At 47.0% G+C, this 17,190-nt stretch overlaps 1 protein-coding gene across 3 annotated transcripts; it reads right to left on the reverse strand.

Annotated features, from left to right (window-relative positions):
• Positions 1-670: 670 nt before the first annotated feature.
• On the reverse strand, positions 671-10,319 carry ARFGAP2 (ADP ribosylation factor GTPase activating protein 2). Of its 3 annotated transcripts, XM_033063800.2 has the most exons (17): positions 10,184-10,319; positions 9,821-9,939; positions 8,844-8,916; positions 8,199-8,330; positions 8,029-8,109; positions 7,114-7,216; positions 6,409-6,465; positions 5,818-5,862; positions 4,721-4,773; positions 4,175-4,311; positions 3,496-3,627; positions 2,883-3,011; positions 2,675-2,803; positions 2,169-2,295; positions 1,962-2,052; positions 1,727-1,845; positions 671-1,301 (listed from the first exon to the last, which is right to left on the reverse strand). In XM_033063800.2, exons 1-17 carry the CDS (start codon positions 10,253-10,255, stop codon positions 1,281-1,283), a joined length of 1,620 nt encoding a protein of 539 aa, XP_032919691.1. In that variant the 5' UTR covers positions 10,256-10,319; the 3' UTR covers positions 671-1,280. The 3 variants fall into 3 exon arrangements, with proteins under 3 accessions (XP_032919691.1, XP_032919692.1, XP_032919693.1); XM_033063801.2 differs by lacking the exon at positions 5,818-5,862 and having other exon boundaries at positions 10,184-10,312; XM_033063802.2 differs by lacking the exons at positions 5,818-5,862; positions 6,409-6,465 and having other exon boundaries at positions 10,184-10,314.
• Positions 10,320-17,190: the final 6,871 nt, after the last annotated feature.

The following is a 17,190-nucleotide window of genomic DNA, read 5'->3' on the forward strand; positions in this document are numbered from 1 at the left end:
TCTGCTGTGTCTGGGTCTTCAGGTCTTCTGGGCTGCCTGGCCCCCCTCAGGGGGAGTGGTATCTGGTGGGCAGGAGCAGTGCAGGGCTCTGGCCACCTTCCAGGGTCCCAGGAACCCCTCGCCTCAGCCAGGGAAGGCGCTGGCCCCACCCCAGTACCTGGACCGCCACCACGCCCTGCAGCCGCACAGCAGCTGCACCACCGCTCCCTGCAGCCCCAGCCTGCTGTGGATACTCTGCCATTGACACAACTGTGTCAGAGCACAGAGACAAGGAAGACCCAACCCTTACCCACCCTCATGCCCCACCAAGGTGAAACATCAGCACAGAGCAGCCAAGTCACCCCTTCCCCTCTTGCCCACAGCCCCACAGCTGCTGCAGCCTCTCACCTGGACAGGAGAGGTGAAGCTCGCTCTTCCCAGTACCAGACAGAAGGCTCCAGAACAAACAACCCCAGCCACTCTGTTAGCAAATAGTTTGTAACTAGCCCTTTCCCACCCTTCTTGTTACTACCTCCTCAACACCATAGTCTAAGGAAAAGTACTCTTACTAAAACCAGAGACCAAGCTGAACAGGACTAAAATGACCGTCCTCACTGCTACACCTCATAGTTACGTAAGAGGCTCAGTACTTTGATCTGATCCAAAGTTGGGCAACAAAATAAACCAGGGATCCAGTAAATTTCTTTACTTCTTTACCTGGGCCTTTTTGCTGATGATGTAGTTAGAAGCTAAAAAAATAATCTTTGATTTGATTTTTTTTTTCTCCCGCATTCATATTTGCTGGTTTAGAAGACAGTAAAAAGGACTAGATCATGGTAAAAGGCAAACCCTGCAAATACAGAGGACTCCACAGCACCATGGATTGGGAGCAGTGATCAGAACAAAAAACAGTCATGTCACATAATGTTCAGAAAAATAGCATTCCCCTTTTCTCTTTCACTTGGTGAGCTAAAGGTATGGGGCAAAGAAGGACAGGAGCACTGATGAGGGCAGCCCAGGAGTTCCTGTCATATCTTTTACAGCAGTGAGGTTAACCCTGTAAGAAGGCCTGTCTCCACTGGCTAGTAGATAGCAGTGGGTATGAGGGCACATTGAATTTTAATAGAGTGGAATCCAGAGATATTCAGAAAGCATCCTGGGCACAGCCATGTCCTGACCCCCTCCGCGTACCTCCTCCCCTCCCCACCAACCCAGACAAATAAGACAATCCTGCAGAGTTTACTCCAGGCAAAAGTGGCATCAGTGCCTCTTGCTGGCTTCTCTTTGCAGTCCCTGGGTCATCAATATGAACCATAACGATCCTAAGGAGGAAACAGAGACACCTTGCTACAACACCTTTGTGCAAAATCCAGAGACAGATAACAAGTAATTGGGGGGTTTGTATTTTAATGCAGTGTGCAGTTATTTAGAAAGGACACTGTACAAAGGCAGAAGGTAAAATGACCTTGACTTTAAAAATTCTGCCTGCAATTTGTGGGAAAAGGTGTATCTGACACAACAAGGTGTCCTGTGCAGCAAGAGGGAAAGGCTGGCCAAGTAGAGGTCCCTGGCCACCTGCAGTTGCTCACCTATTGTACTGCAGTCAACAGCAATAACAGACTGGTGTCTACCTGGAACTTTCCACATAATTTGAGAAGACAGTGATAATTGCAATGGAAGCCAGGTTGTGGTGAAAGCCCCTGAACATGACAACAGCCTTTCTGAAAGTGCCATAATGTAAACTCACCTGAAGGGAGTTCATCACCCCATTGGCCAGGACAGCCATCTTGCCGGCAACTGATTTCACTCCTTGTTTGAATTGAGCAATGTCAGCTGCAGGCAGGACATTTCCAATAGACACACCACCTACAAGAACCAGGAGGAGTTAGCCCAGAGTCTCTCAGCTCCAGAAAGCACCCTGATCCCCTCCAGTCTAGGTCTTCCAAAGCTGCCCCCTTCCTCAACCCAGAGTGCTAACAAACCTGAATGCACATTGTCAGCCTCTCCAAACAGGTCTGCAGAGCTGATGGCACTGCTTCCTGAGAGCTGCTGCAATCGGGATCTGGCTTCATACTGCACCAGAAAACAAAACAAAACGTTATACAGGAAGGGAACAAAGTAGGATCTGAGCAAAATGGAGGAGGTAAAGCCACAGCTGTACAAGTGTAAGCACTGCAGAATGCAACTACCTCAGCATCTGCCTCCCGCCCGAAAAACATATCTGAAGAGATAGCTTTAGCCCCTGCAAACTTCTGCCGAGCTTCATTGGATTCCACCATGGATGGCCTGTTCTCCATCTCTCGCCTACTGGTGGGTCTAAGGAAACAAGAGGAGACATCTCAGATTAAGCTCACCAACACAGCAAAGAATCAGACTTCTGTCTCAGACCTCATCTAATCAAAGAAAAGCAAGTCATCCTTAAGTATTACTTACATCGGGGCTCTCCTCTCCCCACCTCAGGACAGTCAGTACTCAATGACCACAGAGGCTGTATAAACTTATGGACATGACAGGCAAAGAAGTGTCCAAGGCCCCTTCACTAGAGGCCCTTTTTCTTGTCTGTGCCTATGCAAGTCATTTTTTGCAGCACAAGGCTCCTGCTGTAACACAGCAGCATTTATGCCACAGCTCCCTCACTTATCCTTTGTCCCCTACACAAGGGCACAAGGTACACTAGCAGTGGCAAACACTTTACCTCTCTGAAACTGGCCGAATGCTGGCAACGGTCACCTCTGGTTCCTCCTCTTTGTCCATACCCCATGAAGAGTCTGTTTCCCATCGTGAGCCAAATGCATCTTCGAATGAGAAGGGACTGTATTTGTACCTAGGTACCAAAAATAGGTAATTTACACCAGATAGAAAATTCAGGAATAAGCAAAGACTACACTGAAGGCAAGTCTTACTTGGGGGGCCCAGATGTGAAGCTTCCACCATCTTCAAACAAGTCCAATTGGGAGCGGGAAGATTTTGCTACCAGTGGCGTCTCCTGCTCAATTACTTGCATCTCAGACATCACCGAGTGTGAGACAGAACTGGCACAACAAAGAGGCAGAGTTAGGGCTGATGGGTCTGACAGCATCCAGTCCCTACAACCAGTCTACCTCAAAACTGAATGTAGCCTTCACAGGCAGGGCAGGTGACACAAGTTTTGAGGGCGAGTTCTGGGATGTCAGCCCCCTTCACCACTCATCTATGCTCCTTCAGAACTCCTGAGCTACCTTCTTAAAGGAAGGATTCTGCAGGGGGACACCTGTTAAGCAGCAGGGCTCTAGTGCTAGACACTGACAGACTGAAAGGCCACACAGATCTGTGGAAAAGCTCAAATGAGAACCAGAATCTTTGAACAGAGTGTCCCTATTCCTTCTGGGGCCCAAAGCATTTTCAGTCAGAGACCAGCATATGAGCACTTTAGCTCATCTCCTTATCTATTACAAGAGCAAACTACTGCCTTCAAGGAAGTTTTCCAGGGCAGGGTACTTCCAAGACACCTGTCCTATGCCATCCACAGCCAAGTACCTTCTGGACACCAATCCCATGCCCAGCCTCTCTGCCTGTTCACGTTTCTTCCCTTCAAGGTTCTGGAGTTTCTTCTCTTCCTTCTTCCGATCGAGCTGCAGCTCCTGATAAGCCAATCGCATTGAGGTGACTCTAAGGGAAAGAGCCATGGTGAGTGTCAGCTCCTTACCCTCTCTTGCTGCCCATATTGTAGAGGAACAAGTGGTTAAATAACCCTCACCACCCTTCAAATCAGCCACTTTCACAACAGCTCTGCCAAAAATGCTAGCACAGAAGTATTGCTTGTTTTGCCATCTCCTCCTCTGGGATTCAACTCTTCTTTGGCTAACCATGATTTCTTTACTGTAAGCATCACAGTGTCTATCTTCTCCCCACCCCTGCACCCAGAATGAACCATCCAGTTCAGCCTTTGGCTTTTTCAGTCCTGCCCAAAGGTGAACAGAAACACATGATACAGAAGTATCTGCTCCCCTACACTCTTCCAACATGCTAATTTGAGTAAAATACAGCAGTACAACTTATGCCTTGCTGCAAGGACCATATTGGCATATAGCTACTGCTCTTCCTCTCATGCAGTATGTTTTGTAGTCACATTTGGTGATCCTAGGGTGAACAGTATTAACCTCACACTACTTCTGCCTTAGGTATGCAAGGTAATCATCCCAAACAGCGCACTTACATGGACTCCTCAGCTTGTTTCCTAGACTCCACTGCCTGCTGCTCCCTCAGCTGTTCTGCCACCTGGGCTTGCCGCTCAATTTCAGTGAAGCTCTGGCTGCTCACTTTCTGGGCTCCAAGACCTTTTTTTGCACCCAGCTTGAAAAACAAAATCAAAATCCTGTGAATTCTTCATCCTAGACTGTTCATCATAGAAAAAAAACCTGAATCCTGCTTCTTGCTGCACCAATAAGGCCTTCAGTCTCCCCGTGTAGTCACAGACCCAAAAGAAAACCTTGCAAGACAGTATGGAAGAACACCCAAGAATTAACACACCAGTGGCCAAAACTTAGAGATCAACCACATATGCTTCAGACCACAACCAGTAATGATCCAGAACATAATTTTTTTGGCAGTAATATACAGGCTGCTTAAGGTCTCCTCTCCCCAAAACAGATCTCTATGGCTTTGTCACACAGCTTTGTCAAGCAGAAAGCAAGGATGAGGGAACGGACAGCAGAAACGCAAGACATGCTTTACCTCCCCTCCAAAAAGAGATCAGACATACCCCTTTCTTGGCAGCTCCTGGCTTCTTCTTTCCAATGAGGGAGGATTTAAGTTCTGCAAAAGGAGGGAAGCAGCAAATAAGCAGAAGGGAATTAATTTAAGAGGCCAAAATTAGACAGCAACCCACATGAACATCCACCACAGTCCAGCTGCAGTAGCGTCCAGAGCACACCATGCAGCTTCACATCAGAAGCCTGGGTGATTTCACTCAGGCAAGAAAGATGCACGTAGAAGCTCCACAACTGCAGGCTAGTGGCCTAAAGAAGCATGACCATTCTGGAGCAACTTATAATTGAATTAAGAACTGTGAATAACTCCTCTGAGTGTTATGCAGTAGGTGTCAGGGTAGTCAGAGAAAGACCAATAAAATGCAGCTTCAGAGGCATGTGAAGGTCAGAGCCTTATCAATGCCTTAGGGACAAAGCAGCAAGAACCCTAAAGTTGTGTTTACATGAATGTACAAAAATGAACCTAAAGTGCAGCAAGCTGTAAAAGCAACAGGTTCCCCAACACCTTGCACTTGTCACTCTTGAGGGCATGCCACACTTGTAAAACCAGACAATGGCCAGCCAAGCAGCAAATGTCTGGGGCAAAGTGTAAGAACAAAGCAGAGAGGGACTGCCCAAAACATTTTCCAGCTTCCCATAGGTAAGTCCAAAATCTTTTATTGCCCTTGTTGGGCTTCTCTTTTGTGTGTGTGTCTCCTGATTTTCTACAGCCATATGACTTTTGTTAGCCCATAAATTATTCTTGACTTGTTTTCTAATCTTTATGATAAGTCTTTTTAAATAAGGGGATTCAAAACATTCACACTATCTGAAACTGTTTTCCGCTCGTTGTTCCTAACACTTGATTTGAAGTTGTTTGGGTTTGTGTTTGGGGTTTTTTATGTTTCAGGACACATTTAACAGAAATGTTAATAAGGTCTCTTTACAGATATGCCATATCTGGTTTAGATCTCAATACAACAATATAAGCTTTGTCTTGTTCTCTCCCTCTAGGCACAGGAAGCTAAAGTTAGAAGTGAAGGCAGAATCTCAGGAGGGGCAAGCAGAGTTGTCTCAAGCAGCCAGCGCAGGCCAGCTGTTAGCCAGTTACCTCCAGCAGGAGCAGCCCCTTGTGTTGACAGATACATGGATATGTCTGAGGAAGAGACGTAAAACATGGGAAATGAACAGACACTTGAGGACACAGGCCTTCCACCCAGAATGAACCTACTGTGGGCTAGGAGCATGCTCTCAATAAGGAAAAAGCTCCAGTTAGATGTTCTGTGTACAGCCAGGACAGTAATGGCAGGGGAGAATCAGATACAAATCCCTATTAGTCTAAAAGCTAAAAATTCATTTGCCTCCAAAGGTTCTGTGGGGAAACAAACAAAAAAGCCAGCCATGTGGCCTTGATCATCCAAGTTCTAGATATGCAAGTGTCAAGTTTTGTCCAAAGCTCAAAACCAGGAAAACATGCTTTTGGGAAAGAAACAGCTTTGAACTCAATTATCAAAATGAGGAGGAAACCTCCAGAAAACTATGACTTGGTTTTGGGCTTCAGGAAGATCTTAAGTACTGGCTCAACATGGAGACAAGCTTATTTAGACATTCTGGAAACTGGCTCATTGCTTCCAGCTTCACTGACGTTACTACTAAGCAGTGGGTATAAGTCCAAGACTGATCTGAGAGTGGAGAGTGTTACCTAGAGGAGCTTTAGGAGATGTGCTCAACAAGTCAATTGATGGACCTTGGCTGGAATCTGTGGGCACAAAACCAGAAAAGAACATTCAGCAGATTGATTCTCAACCCTTTTCTTTCCAGTATGTTCACAGTTCCACTACATATCTCCTAGCTCCTTTGCCCCCACAAATAAATCCAGTTTCAGCTTGAAATATGCCAATTTCCCAAGGAAAAAAAACTTTGTCTTCATAGAGCAAATTATTCCATCTGCCGTGTTCTTAACACAGTAAAAGAAAGCAAACACTCTGCAGAGAAGTATACAAAGTTGTTTCAAATTACAGTTATGCACACAGGTTCTTGGTTTCCTTGTCCTTCACCCCTTCAGAAACAGAAAATTTTCTGTCCTATGCCATTTTCAGACCCATCAAATTCAAGGGGTAGAGAAGAGTGTTTTGACAAATAATTATGTCTGAAAGCAGGGAAATGGGTCAGCTAAGCCAAAACAGTTTTGTGTGCATTTCAGGAAAAGTGAAGAACTGAGCCCAAACGGAGCAGTGTTTTTAGAAGTCTCCACTAATTTAACTGAACTTCATAAGAGTGCACAGAACTTCCACTCTTTTGGGCCCAAACCAAAGGATAAGTTCAGCCCTTCCAACAGTGGTACAGAACTGTATTCTCCTGGAAATGAAGGCAAGTTCTTGGATATATTACTTAGTAAAGAACTCACTCAACACTTCGTTGCCTTCTGATGACTTTGCTGCTTTTTCTACCTCTGGAGAAGACTGTGCAGGATTCTGGCTGGCATCTGCTACATCCCAGGTACTGGAAGACTGCAAGGAGATACTCATTCCAGTTATTTGCAGAAGATGAATGAACCAAACAATCCTGAATTTACTAGAGGTTTAATGACCTGTATTCAATTTTAGGCCAAAGGAAACTTATTCCAAACTTTAGACTATGCCTTCCTTGAACATAACATGGACAAGTCTACATTCCCTTAGCAGGAACAAAAATTTAAAAACAAAACAAAAAAAAAAAAAAAGGAAGCTAAGCTGAATGTAAGCCCAGGAGGAATGACAGAATCATTTCACAAGCTGGCTAATGTGAAGACTTCCCAGATTAAAGGAAATGAGTTTAAATCTGGGAGAAAGTCTGAATGAGTTTTCCTGGAAACAATTATTCTCCACTTCCACTGTCTCTATTTGCCATACAGCCCATTCTTACATTACCTGAGAAAGTCTGCCTGGCATGGTGCAGTTGCCCAAATCCACTTTACCAGGGTCTATGCACTGAAAAGTTTGTTCTAAATCAGAAGTTCAAAGTAATAGCTAGTCCTTGCTTTAACTGAGCAAAGAAACTAAGCATTGACACAGCACACAAAACATCTTCCAGGGCATAGCTGGTAGCTTTGAGTACGTCTTGAATCTAAAGATGGTCTCAAAAACAAAGAACATGGATATTACAGGGACTGTTCAGATCTGTGACTGTGTCCCAGGCAGATGACTGAATCTGACTTCCTCCATGTTACTACTGATTAATTATACAATTTAGAGTCTTTCCAAGCTAAGTGGAACTGCTCCTGGCTGAAGAGCTGGCTATTGGAGAGCTATTAGGGCTGCCTGGTTTAGGCAGTTCTTCTCACCTGTGTGTGCTCCATGAAGAAATCAGCATCACTCTTGTCAGGGGAGTGCCCAGGGGCTCCACTCAGTCCATCTATAAGCAACTAAATAGAGGAGAGGCACAAAAGAAGGTATCCTACAAGACTCAGCATCCAGCAGTACCCATCTAGCACTCCAGAGCTCTCAGACTTACATCAGTGCCATACTTGGCCATGGCAGCGCTTGCCAGCTGCCGGATCTTCTCCCTGTACATCTGGGCAGCTCGACTGTTATATTTAGCATTGGCATCTGTGGTGGTACAGCCGTGCTGGCGGAAGAAAGCAGTCTGAAAAGAGAGGAATATTCAGTCTCCTGACTGCTAGATCATACTCAAGCAAGCACTAGACAAACTCAACAGAAAAACAAAACTTCCCAGAGACAGAGGATGACAAGCTGAGAACACAGCCTGAACCAACCATTCACTGATCAGCTTTCTACAAGAAGTCTCATTCCAGGGGCCCATGAAAATCATCTATCTTCTCTACAGAAGGATGATTCTGAGTCACAACACTGAGCACCACCTTTCAAACTGATCAGTGTTAGTAACTCCTTTAAGAAGTAAGAAGGCTTTGCTTCTCATTTAAATGAGGTGCAAAAAAATGAGAGATCTGCACATCAGAGAACAACACATGCAAAGATCACAGTCTGACTTCCAAGCACACTTGACAAATGCCCTGCTTCATTACATATTTCAAATGAGATTGGTACCAAGAAAGCCACATGAAGGAAAGGGACAAGAAACAGAGGATGTGGACTAGCAAGACGGAAAGCAAGCAAAATGCCTACAGAGGCTCCTCACCGCGTTGGCATTACTGCCCACTTGCATACACCTCAGCTGGAACCAGCTCCAGTTAGAATCCAACTCTGTGGACCTGTGTGAGAACCAATGATTTCTATTAATAAAGACCAGGCAAACCAAATGCAAAAACAAGCTCTGGCCTTGGTCAAATATTCCACTACTATTCCAAAGTGTAGGAGGCAAAGGTGGAAAGAACATCTTGGGAATTTCTTTGCTCCTGTAAAAAATTAAATTCAACTTTTAAAGTGAGGGAAAAGACCAGCTTTTATCCAAATTTTGAGGCTCTCTCCCTTGTACAGCTTGTTTGGAAGGCAGAGCTTGACCTAGGAAAGCACAGCCAAGAACTTTCTTTGTATATGTGATCTCCCCACAACATGAGAGACTCATATTCGGCCCATCCCACAGGTTAGGCCAAAACACGTGACAAAGCAACTGAGAATACATCCAAGTAAAGCTAAGGGATACAGAGTGTCTCATAGCAGTTACTCAATTTCTCTCCTAACAAGTAAAGGTCACAGTTCTGTTAACTTAAAATGCTAATTTTTACAAGTACTGAAAACAAGAACTAGGCTGAAAAGCCAACACCATCTTCCCCATTAGGTTGATACAAAAAGATTAAACAATATTCGTCTTTTTGCCTTGCTCAGCATTACGAAAATGTACATACAGCACACTGCTGCCTTACTGGCAAGATTCACACACCACACTCTCCTCTCTGCTCCTACAACGCCAAGTTCAAACAGCATTTCTGCAACGTTAGCGAAAGCTACATGTCATGACATTCCATTTGTAGTGCTTTGGAAACTCCATTTTGGAAGTGCTGAGTGACCCAGAACCTCCAGCGAGCACGCCACGTAAACACCGAGGTGATCGCTCCGTGATAAGGTTTCTCTCCCAGCCCCTGCGCGCTCCCACCCCAAGGGGGGATGGCTGCTCCAGGCCTGCCGGCGGCACCGCGGGCCGCGCTCCCCACGCACCTGATGAAGCTGAGGTGCACGCCCAGGGACCTGTGGACGCCGGAGCAGTCGATGCACAGGAAGACCCCGTAGGTGATACTGGCCCAGCTCGGGTTCTTGGCGCCGCAGTCGAAGCACGACTAAAGCGAAAGTAGAGGGACAGCCAGGTTGAAACGACGGCTCTGCCGCTCCGCCATCCCTTGCCACAGCTCGGCGGCCCCGGCCGCTCTGCCCAGGCTCTCCCCAAGGGCCCCTGCCCGGCTACCACAACAGCCGCCGCAGCGCGGCCCGGAGCCCACCGGGGCCCGGTCGGAGCGCAGGCTGCGGCCGCAGGGCAACAGCCCGGCACGGACAGTGCGGCGGACCCTGGCCACTCCCCGCTACCTTGTTGGCCGGCGCTGCCCGAAGCCGCTTGAACAGGGTCTGGATCTCCGTCTTGCTCGGCTCCGCCGCCATGATCTCTCCTTCCCAGACACCCCCGCAGGGACGGCAGCCGGCAGGGCCCAATCGGCGCCGCAGCCGCGGTAGAGCCGTGTTGGGCCGGCCCCCCCGCCGCGTCCCTGGGTCTGATCGGCGAGGAGGGAGCAAGGTGCCTCTTTCCCTGGGTCCCGGGATGTGGGGCAGCGTTAGCTCCGGGTCACCCCGGCCGCTGCGGGGTCACGGCATCGCCTTACACACACGGGGCGTTGCACGCCCCGAGACCCGTGAGCTCGGGGCACTGACGGCAGTCGCACAGCTCCCTGCTCGGCGCTGCTGGGGAGCCCTGTTAGCTGTGCCCCTCCTTTTGGGGCCGCTGCGAGCCCGGACCGAGAGAAGGGACCTTTAGAATAGCAGTGGGGCAGTGCCTGCTGTGGGTCATCTGCTACCGGGGAGAAAGCTCAGAGCAGGCATCCCCTGCTCCAGCAGCCGACCTCAGGGCACCGGGCCTGGTACACCGGCACAAACGAACGGTGATTGGGAAATGATTTACAGAACCACAGAATGTCCTCAGTTGAAAGGCACCCGCATAGATCATCGAGTCCAACTCCTTGCCCTGCACAGGATATCCCTAAGGGTCGCACCATGTGCCCGAGAGCATTGTCCTAACACTTCTTGAACTCTGTCAAGCTCTGTGCCCTGAGGAACCTGTTCCAGTGCCAAACACCCTCTGGTTGATGAACTCTTTTCTAATATCAAACCTAAATCTTCACTGACACAACTCTAGGCCATTCTCTCAGGTCCTGACACTGGTCATTAAAAAGAAGAGACCAGTATCTGCCTCTATGCTTCCCCTCATGAGGATATTGAAGACCAGGATGAGGGATGAAGTCCCCTCAGTTTCCTCCAGGCTAAAAGACCGAGTGACTTCATCCATGCCTGGTGGGCTTCCCCTTCAGACTTCTCTATCTTCAGAGCCCTGATTTAATCAGGGGAGACCTCTCAAGGAGCTATTCCTTGGCTATGCAGTAATCAAGGCATCATGAGGCAGTAATCAAGGTAGGGAAGTGGTTACTTCAGAGCAAAGATTATGTCAGCACCCTTAACTGCTGTATTACCTGCCTAGAAGCAGTAGGGTATTGGCTAGAAAGTCATTCAGTTATAGTGCAAGAAAAAGATGAAAAAATATGGTTGTGCTGTGAACTAAAAGTCAATTGCATGTAGTCCATTTCATGTTTTAATTAAAAAAAAAAAGTGAATGCAGAGCAATGAGAGGTTCAGGAGGATGAAAACAACAAAAGTTAATCAGTAGCATGGTATTACAGAGATGGAATGCACTGGAATTTCCTTACCTCTGAAAAGAGGTTGCTCTGTAGCACCAGTTTGTCACTAAAAGAAACTGTTAAATGTACTAATATCTGGACAAGACAACTTCAGTTTAAATTTAAAGGCTTTCTTCACTCATTTCCACATTATCCACAGATGTTAAGGTAGACAATAAAATTTCTTGCAATGGAAACCTAGGACTCATGGAAGGGTCATGTATCATCTTAGGAAGATACATAAAGTATTGGGACACAGACATGCAATCAGGAGCAATAGAGTTGTTGGAAACAAGGGGGGAAAAAGGAGGAAAAAAAAAAAAAGCCCTGCAGAAAAACCCTTGCAGGTTTAGCAGGGTCTTGTGTTCTGGAAATCAGCAAAGCTCTAACTGTATGATCACACTGAGATCTGATATGGTAGGCACATGCAGTAAGATGAGAGGCTTCTGGCTGTCACATCTCATTGAAGCTGCTCTGAGATGAGTTTCTCAGCTGGGTAGTGAAGCCTGATACAGCCTGACAGAGCTCATCCTTGGCAGCAGTCATGTCTTAAGTAGGCCCTGGTTTCTGTTGCTTTTATTCTACTACCTTAATGGTGCCTATATGCCATTTCTGGAATTACACATGCATGTGCTGGGGAAGCAATGCAGGTAAAAGTAACTGATAGCATTTTCCTCGCAGCTATTTTTAGACAAGTTGAGTTCCCTGATGCCATTCATGGTGCAGCTGTCCTGGCAGTCATACCAGGAGAGCTGATGTCAGGGTGCAGTAAGGGCTGGCTGCACACTAGGCCAAGGAGAGCTGTGAGGGGCTGTTCCTGAGGCCAGCAGCCAGGGCCCTCACTGGACATGGCTCATTCCCACAGCACCTGACCACAGAGAGCCTGGCAGGCCTGGCATAGTGTCTGGATTTGACCAAGAATTGAGATAGCTGGACAAGCTCATGGTGATGAGGTTGTTTGCAGTCAAACTGGGTCAGGATCAGGCCCAGTGATTGTCAGGTGTGTTTGTGGTGATAAGACAAGTCAGGCTGATAAACCAGCCTACAGGCTAAGATCAATAAACACAACCAGAGACTACTACTCCTATAATATAGCTCAGACATGGTCTGGAAACTCTGGGCTGAGCTCAAATGCAAACATACCCTCCTCAAACCCCATGGGCAGGGGCTTTGGGTAGAGCTGTAAGTGAGGCTGCTCTGGGCAATGAAGGCCTGTTAGTGAATTCAGGGCCCTGAGAGGTGAAGCTGCAGAAAGGCAGCAGCAGAGGGAGTCTCTGCTGCCGGGTTGTGTAAGCTGCATCCTGTGTAGAGGAGGAAGTTCAGATGATGAAGGTGCATTGAGAGTGTTTGTGTTCATGTTGGCTGGAGCTGCCTCAACCTGAGTTGCTTGCTCCTGCCCTGTCATCATCTGTTGTGTGGTGCTGCTTCCTTCCTCTGCTTGTTTCTTTCTTGTGTTTGGGAATGGGATGGGCAACAGTCAGCAGGTGGTGAGCAATTGTCTTGTGCATCAATTGTTTTTCTTGGGTTCAATTCATTTTTTCCAATTATTATTACTATTATATTTTACTTTATCTCAGTTATTAAGCTATTCTAATCTCCACCCACCAATTTTACCTTTTACCAATTCTCTTCCCCATCCCAGTGGGTGGGGTGGGCGGAGTGAGCTGTGTGATGCTTGGATGCAGGGTTAAATCATGACAGAGAGAAAAGGCATGTGCTCAGAAGGAGCTGAGGCAGCCTCAGAGGCCAGTTGGTCAGTGTCACACTTGTCTCTGCCAGTCTGTGCTAGGAGCCATGGGGAGATACAGTGCAAACTCCTCTCCTCCATGGAGGAGGCACAGTTTCTGTTCACTGCATTGTGTCCTCGAATGCTTGCTACAGCAGGGTTACTTCAGCTTCTCTACCTCAGCAGGGTCTCTTGCAGGCCTTCAAACCTATGCTGGTTGCTCCAGATCCTGGCAAGGCTGCTGATCCTGTCCATCAGTTTTGTATAAAAGCAGCAGGGAGAGCATGCTGCTGGTCTGAGAAATAATCAGTTTCTTTTTGTTGTCTTTGTCAGTACAGGAAAGACCTCCTGCTGCTGACTGTTCCCTGTGAATTAGTGCTGTCACTGCACTGTTCTTGCTATTTCCTGCATCTGTTTCTTTTGCATCTCATGTGCTTTAGTGCTGAATTTCTGAGCTCCAAATTGGCAGCCTCCTCTTTGGCTCTCAGCTTCCCTATCCATCTACATCTCATCTGACATCTACCTCTTTCCTCCTGACTGCTGTGACACCAGACCCTGAGCCTAATGTAGCCTTTTAATCAGAGGTCACCTTACTGTTATCCGCCTCTGCTGAAAAGAGATTGTTCCCAGCACTATCCAAAAGAACAAAGGAAAGCAAAGCATGATGACCAGGCATGATCTTGGAGTCTGCCATACCACCAGGGACAATTTTCAATATAGAAGTCTGGTTATCTGAGGCTCTGAGGTTACTGTGAAGGAGCTGGAGAGATTCAGGAGGGAAGTGCTGTGATGGGGATAAAACATGCTCTGCACTTTCAGGCTTGAGCCAAAGGTAAGAGAAAGTGCTTCTCTGTGAGTCTGTCCAAAAGCAGGATGGTAGAGGGAAAAAGGGACCTTGCTTTTTTCTCACTGCCCAGCAAACAACATGGGTGATAGGACTGTGTAGCGAGGGAGATGAGGTGGCTGAGTCCTCCTCTCCTATTCAGACCCATTGGCCTCTCAAACTTTTGCTGAATGAGAAGTTTTGGGAAAGGGGATGGCAAATTCAGTAAACTACCCAAAAAGTAACAGGAAGATATAGTTTCCCATGGATCACAATGTTGAGTGGTGGGGTACCAGAAATCTACAATGATGCCTTGGGCAAAGAAGCAATTCCTAACACAAATATTTTTAAAATTTTTTCCCCCTCCTTTCTTACTAAGCAGTTCACAGACACTAACTAATCCACATGATTTTCCTTGGGGATAGACAGTAACTCTGGGAGAAAGCCCTGCTCAGTATTTCAAGGCAGCCTGGCTATTTTCAGTAGTGGAAGGAGCAAACACAGCCATGAATAGAGAAGAGGAAAATTAAGTAGAAGGCATTCTCCTTCTCACCACAACAAGGGACAGGTTCTCAGCAGGTATGCTTCTTCCCAGCTGAAAGGGACAGTGTGTAAGAAGATGCTCCTAATTATCTGTGGTTTCAGGGATCATATGAAAAACTTTTCCTTAGGTTAGGTTATGTTTCTGTCAAGTCAGCAAACTGTCCTGCCATATATTCACTTGGATTGATGCAAGGAAAGCAGCTGGCTTAGGGTTGTGGCTGACCAGGCTGCCAGTGTGCTGAACTGAGTGTAATTAGTAGCTGCCTCCCTAGGAAAAAGTATAGCACCAAGGCAGGCAGTCATGTCACTCACTGGCTCCATGCAATGCTTCCAGCAAGATCTAAGATAAGGAGTTAATACAGTATGTGTAGAGTGAATAAAATTTGCAATTTTATTGCAGTCTTGCAAATGTTGTGGTTTGGAGAAAAGCCAGCAAAGGTTGAAGGAACACAAATTTAAGGTACACAACAGATGGGTAACTTGAGAGATATTGAGGAGTGTAGTCATGGATGGCTTGCTCTGATTCGGGGTTGTGTTGCAGCCAAAAGGCTGATCCTGCTGCACGAGCTGTCCCTTGCACCCACTCTGGGAAGTGGCAGCTGTGGGATGAGTTGTGTCCCAAGCTCTGCTCAAACAGCGATTGTCATTGCATTGCTGAGCTGATCTCCTGCTTGTGCAAGCGCTGAATAAGTAAGGCAAGGGCTAGGAAGTCTTGGAAGGGAGAAGAGAGGACTTTCCCTTTCAGCTGTGCCAGTGTTGCTGGGCTGCCAGGCAAAACTGCTGTGGTTTGATGGAAAGGGTGACAGGAGGGTAGGGCCAAGGCAGGAGTGATCTGCTACTGAGTCGTTGTTAAGTGAGTGTTTGTGTGTTTATACATGTGTATCTTCAGGGTTTTCTTTTGTTACTCCATTTCCAATATTACAATTAAATGTTGATTTGCAAATGTCTGGTACTATCACCTCTGGCCTGGCAGGTGCTTTGGACTTGGGAAGCTTTAGATATACCGCAAGTAGGGCTGTGCTGGCTGACGTGACCTGGGGTTTCCGGGGTCTGAGAACTAGTTTTAGATCTTGCTGTAACGGTCTGTTTGGAGATGTTACAGACATCCCTACTGGAAGGAAGCTGTTTGGCAGGGGACAATCATTCAAGTGATGGAAGACATACACATCACACCACATGGAAGCAAGGTGAAAAACTGGGAAATGAGCAGACCCTGAGCTCCGTTCTTTCAAAGGCGGTTGACAGCACAGGCACTAACTTGCCTGAGGTCAGAACCAGTAGGGCTGTCCACCCATCAGACATGACTCTTCCAGATTTTCCAGTAGGTGTGTAATCTCTCTTCCCTGCAGATCCACTCAGGAGTTTTCTAAATAAACTGAATCCCTCCAGTACAGGGACTAGTTGCCTGCAGCCCCTACAAGCATTGGGAGCATGCCTTAACCAGAAGACAGTGAGCCATGAAAGAAAGGCAGACAGAGCTGACCAGAAGGCAATAATAAGCAAGGCAAAATGAGAAAGCTCTTTTGAAAATAAAGGATTTTCAGAGTGGAATCACCACTGTCAAACAGGTCACTATGAAGGATTTGGGTGCAGGGGGAGTAGGTAGCAGAGCTTCCGCTCCATAGGTGGCTGCAATGTGTAGAGGGGATGCAGAGCCACTGGTGAAACAAACATCCATAGAATTATGGATGCAGCATTCCTTAGGAACTGTGTGGCACCTGTGGGGAAGCTCTGAAGAGAATTTGAGAAAGGGCTACTGTGGTTACAGCTGGGGGCAGTGACTGTTTTAGTGTCAGCCTCCTGCTGGAAGCAGGAACAATAGACTCAGGAAGGAGGTAGCAAAGTCAAAGGGGGAGAGTAGACGACCTGGAAGAAAACTTCCAGCTGCTTGGATAGAAAGGAAATGCAGGGAGGAAGGGACCACAGGACGTGTAACTAGAAGGACCCAGTAAAAGTGCTGAAACTGAAGAGGAGAGCTTTTGGACCCCCACACCAAGGGGGAAGAAGTGCTGAGCACCATTACACTGCCTTGAGATGTCTCAAGCTGCAGCTGTAATTGCCTTAAGCAGAGAGACAAACCAGAAACCTCTGCAAGCAGGGTTACTGAGTGATGAAAAACAGGAGGACATGGCCAGAAAATGGATATGCTGAAAGCAGCTGAGGTGATCCAGCCTGAAATTTAGTTTGGAAAAGTTCACTGGAGCCATGTTGCTTAGTAAAAATGTTCTAAAGTAACTAGCCAGTTTCTTCTAGTTACAGAAGCTACTCCACTGCCTCCTTCCCCTCCCTTTCAGCAAGGATTTGTTCATCATCCCATATTAATCCTCTTTGATCTGCTAAGAACCTAGGTAGCTTGGTAAAGTCTCACTCCCTTGCAGCCCAGTTTTCCAGCTCCTTGCAGCCTGGACCTGGGCAGTGGTTCAACATATGGTTGCAAGTTTTTTATGTTTATCCTTTTTCGGTTTTGGGTTGGTTTGGTGCAAGGTCCCTCTGAAGACACTTTGCCTTGTATCATGCTGCCTTACTTTTATTGTTTATTTTACACAACCTTCGCTGCCAG

The sequence above is a fragment of the Catharus ustulatus genome, chromosome 6, assembly GCF_009819885.2.
Source record: "Catharus ustulatus isolate bCatUst1 chromosome 6, bCatUst1.pri.v2, whole genome shotgun sequence".
Taxonomy (NCBI): domain Eukaryota; kingdom Metazoa; phylum Chordata; class Aves; order Passeriformes; family Turdidae; genus Catharus; species Catharus ustulatus.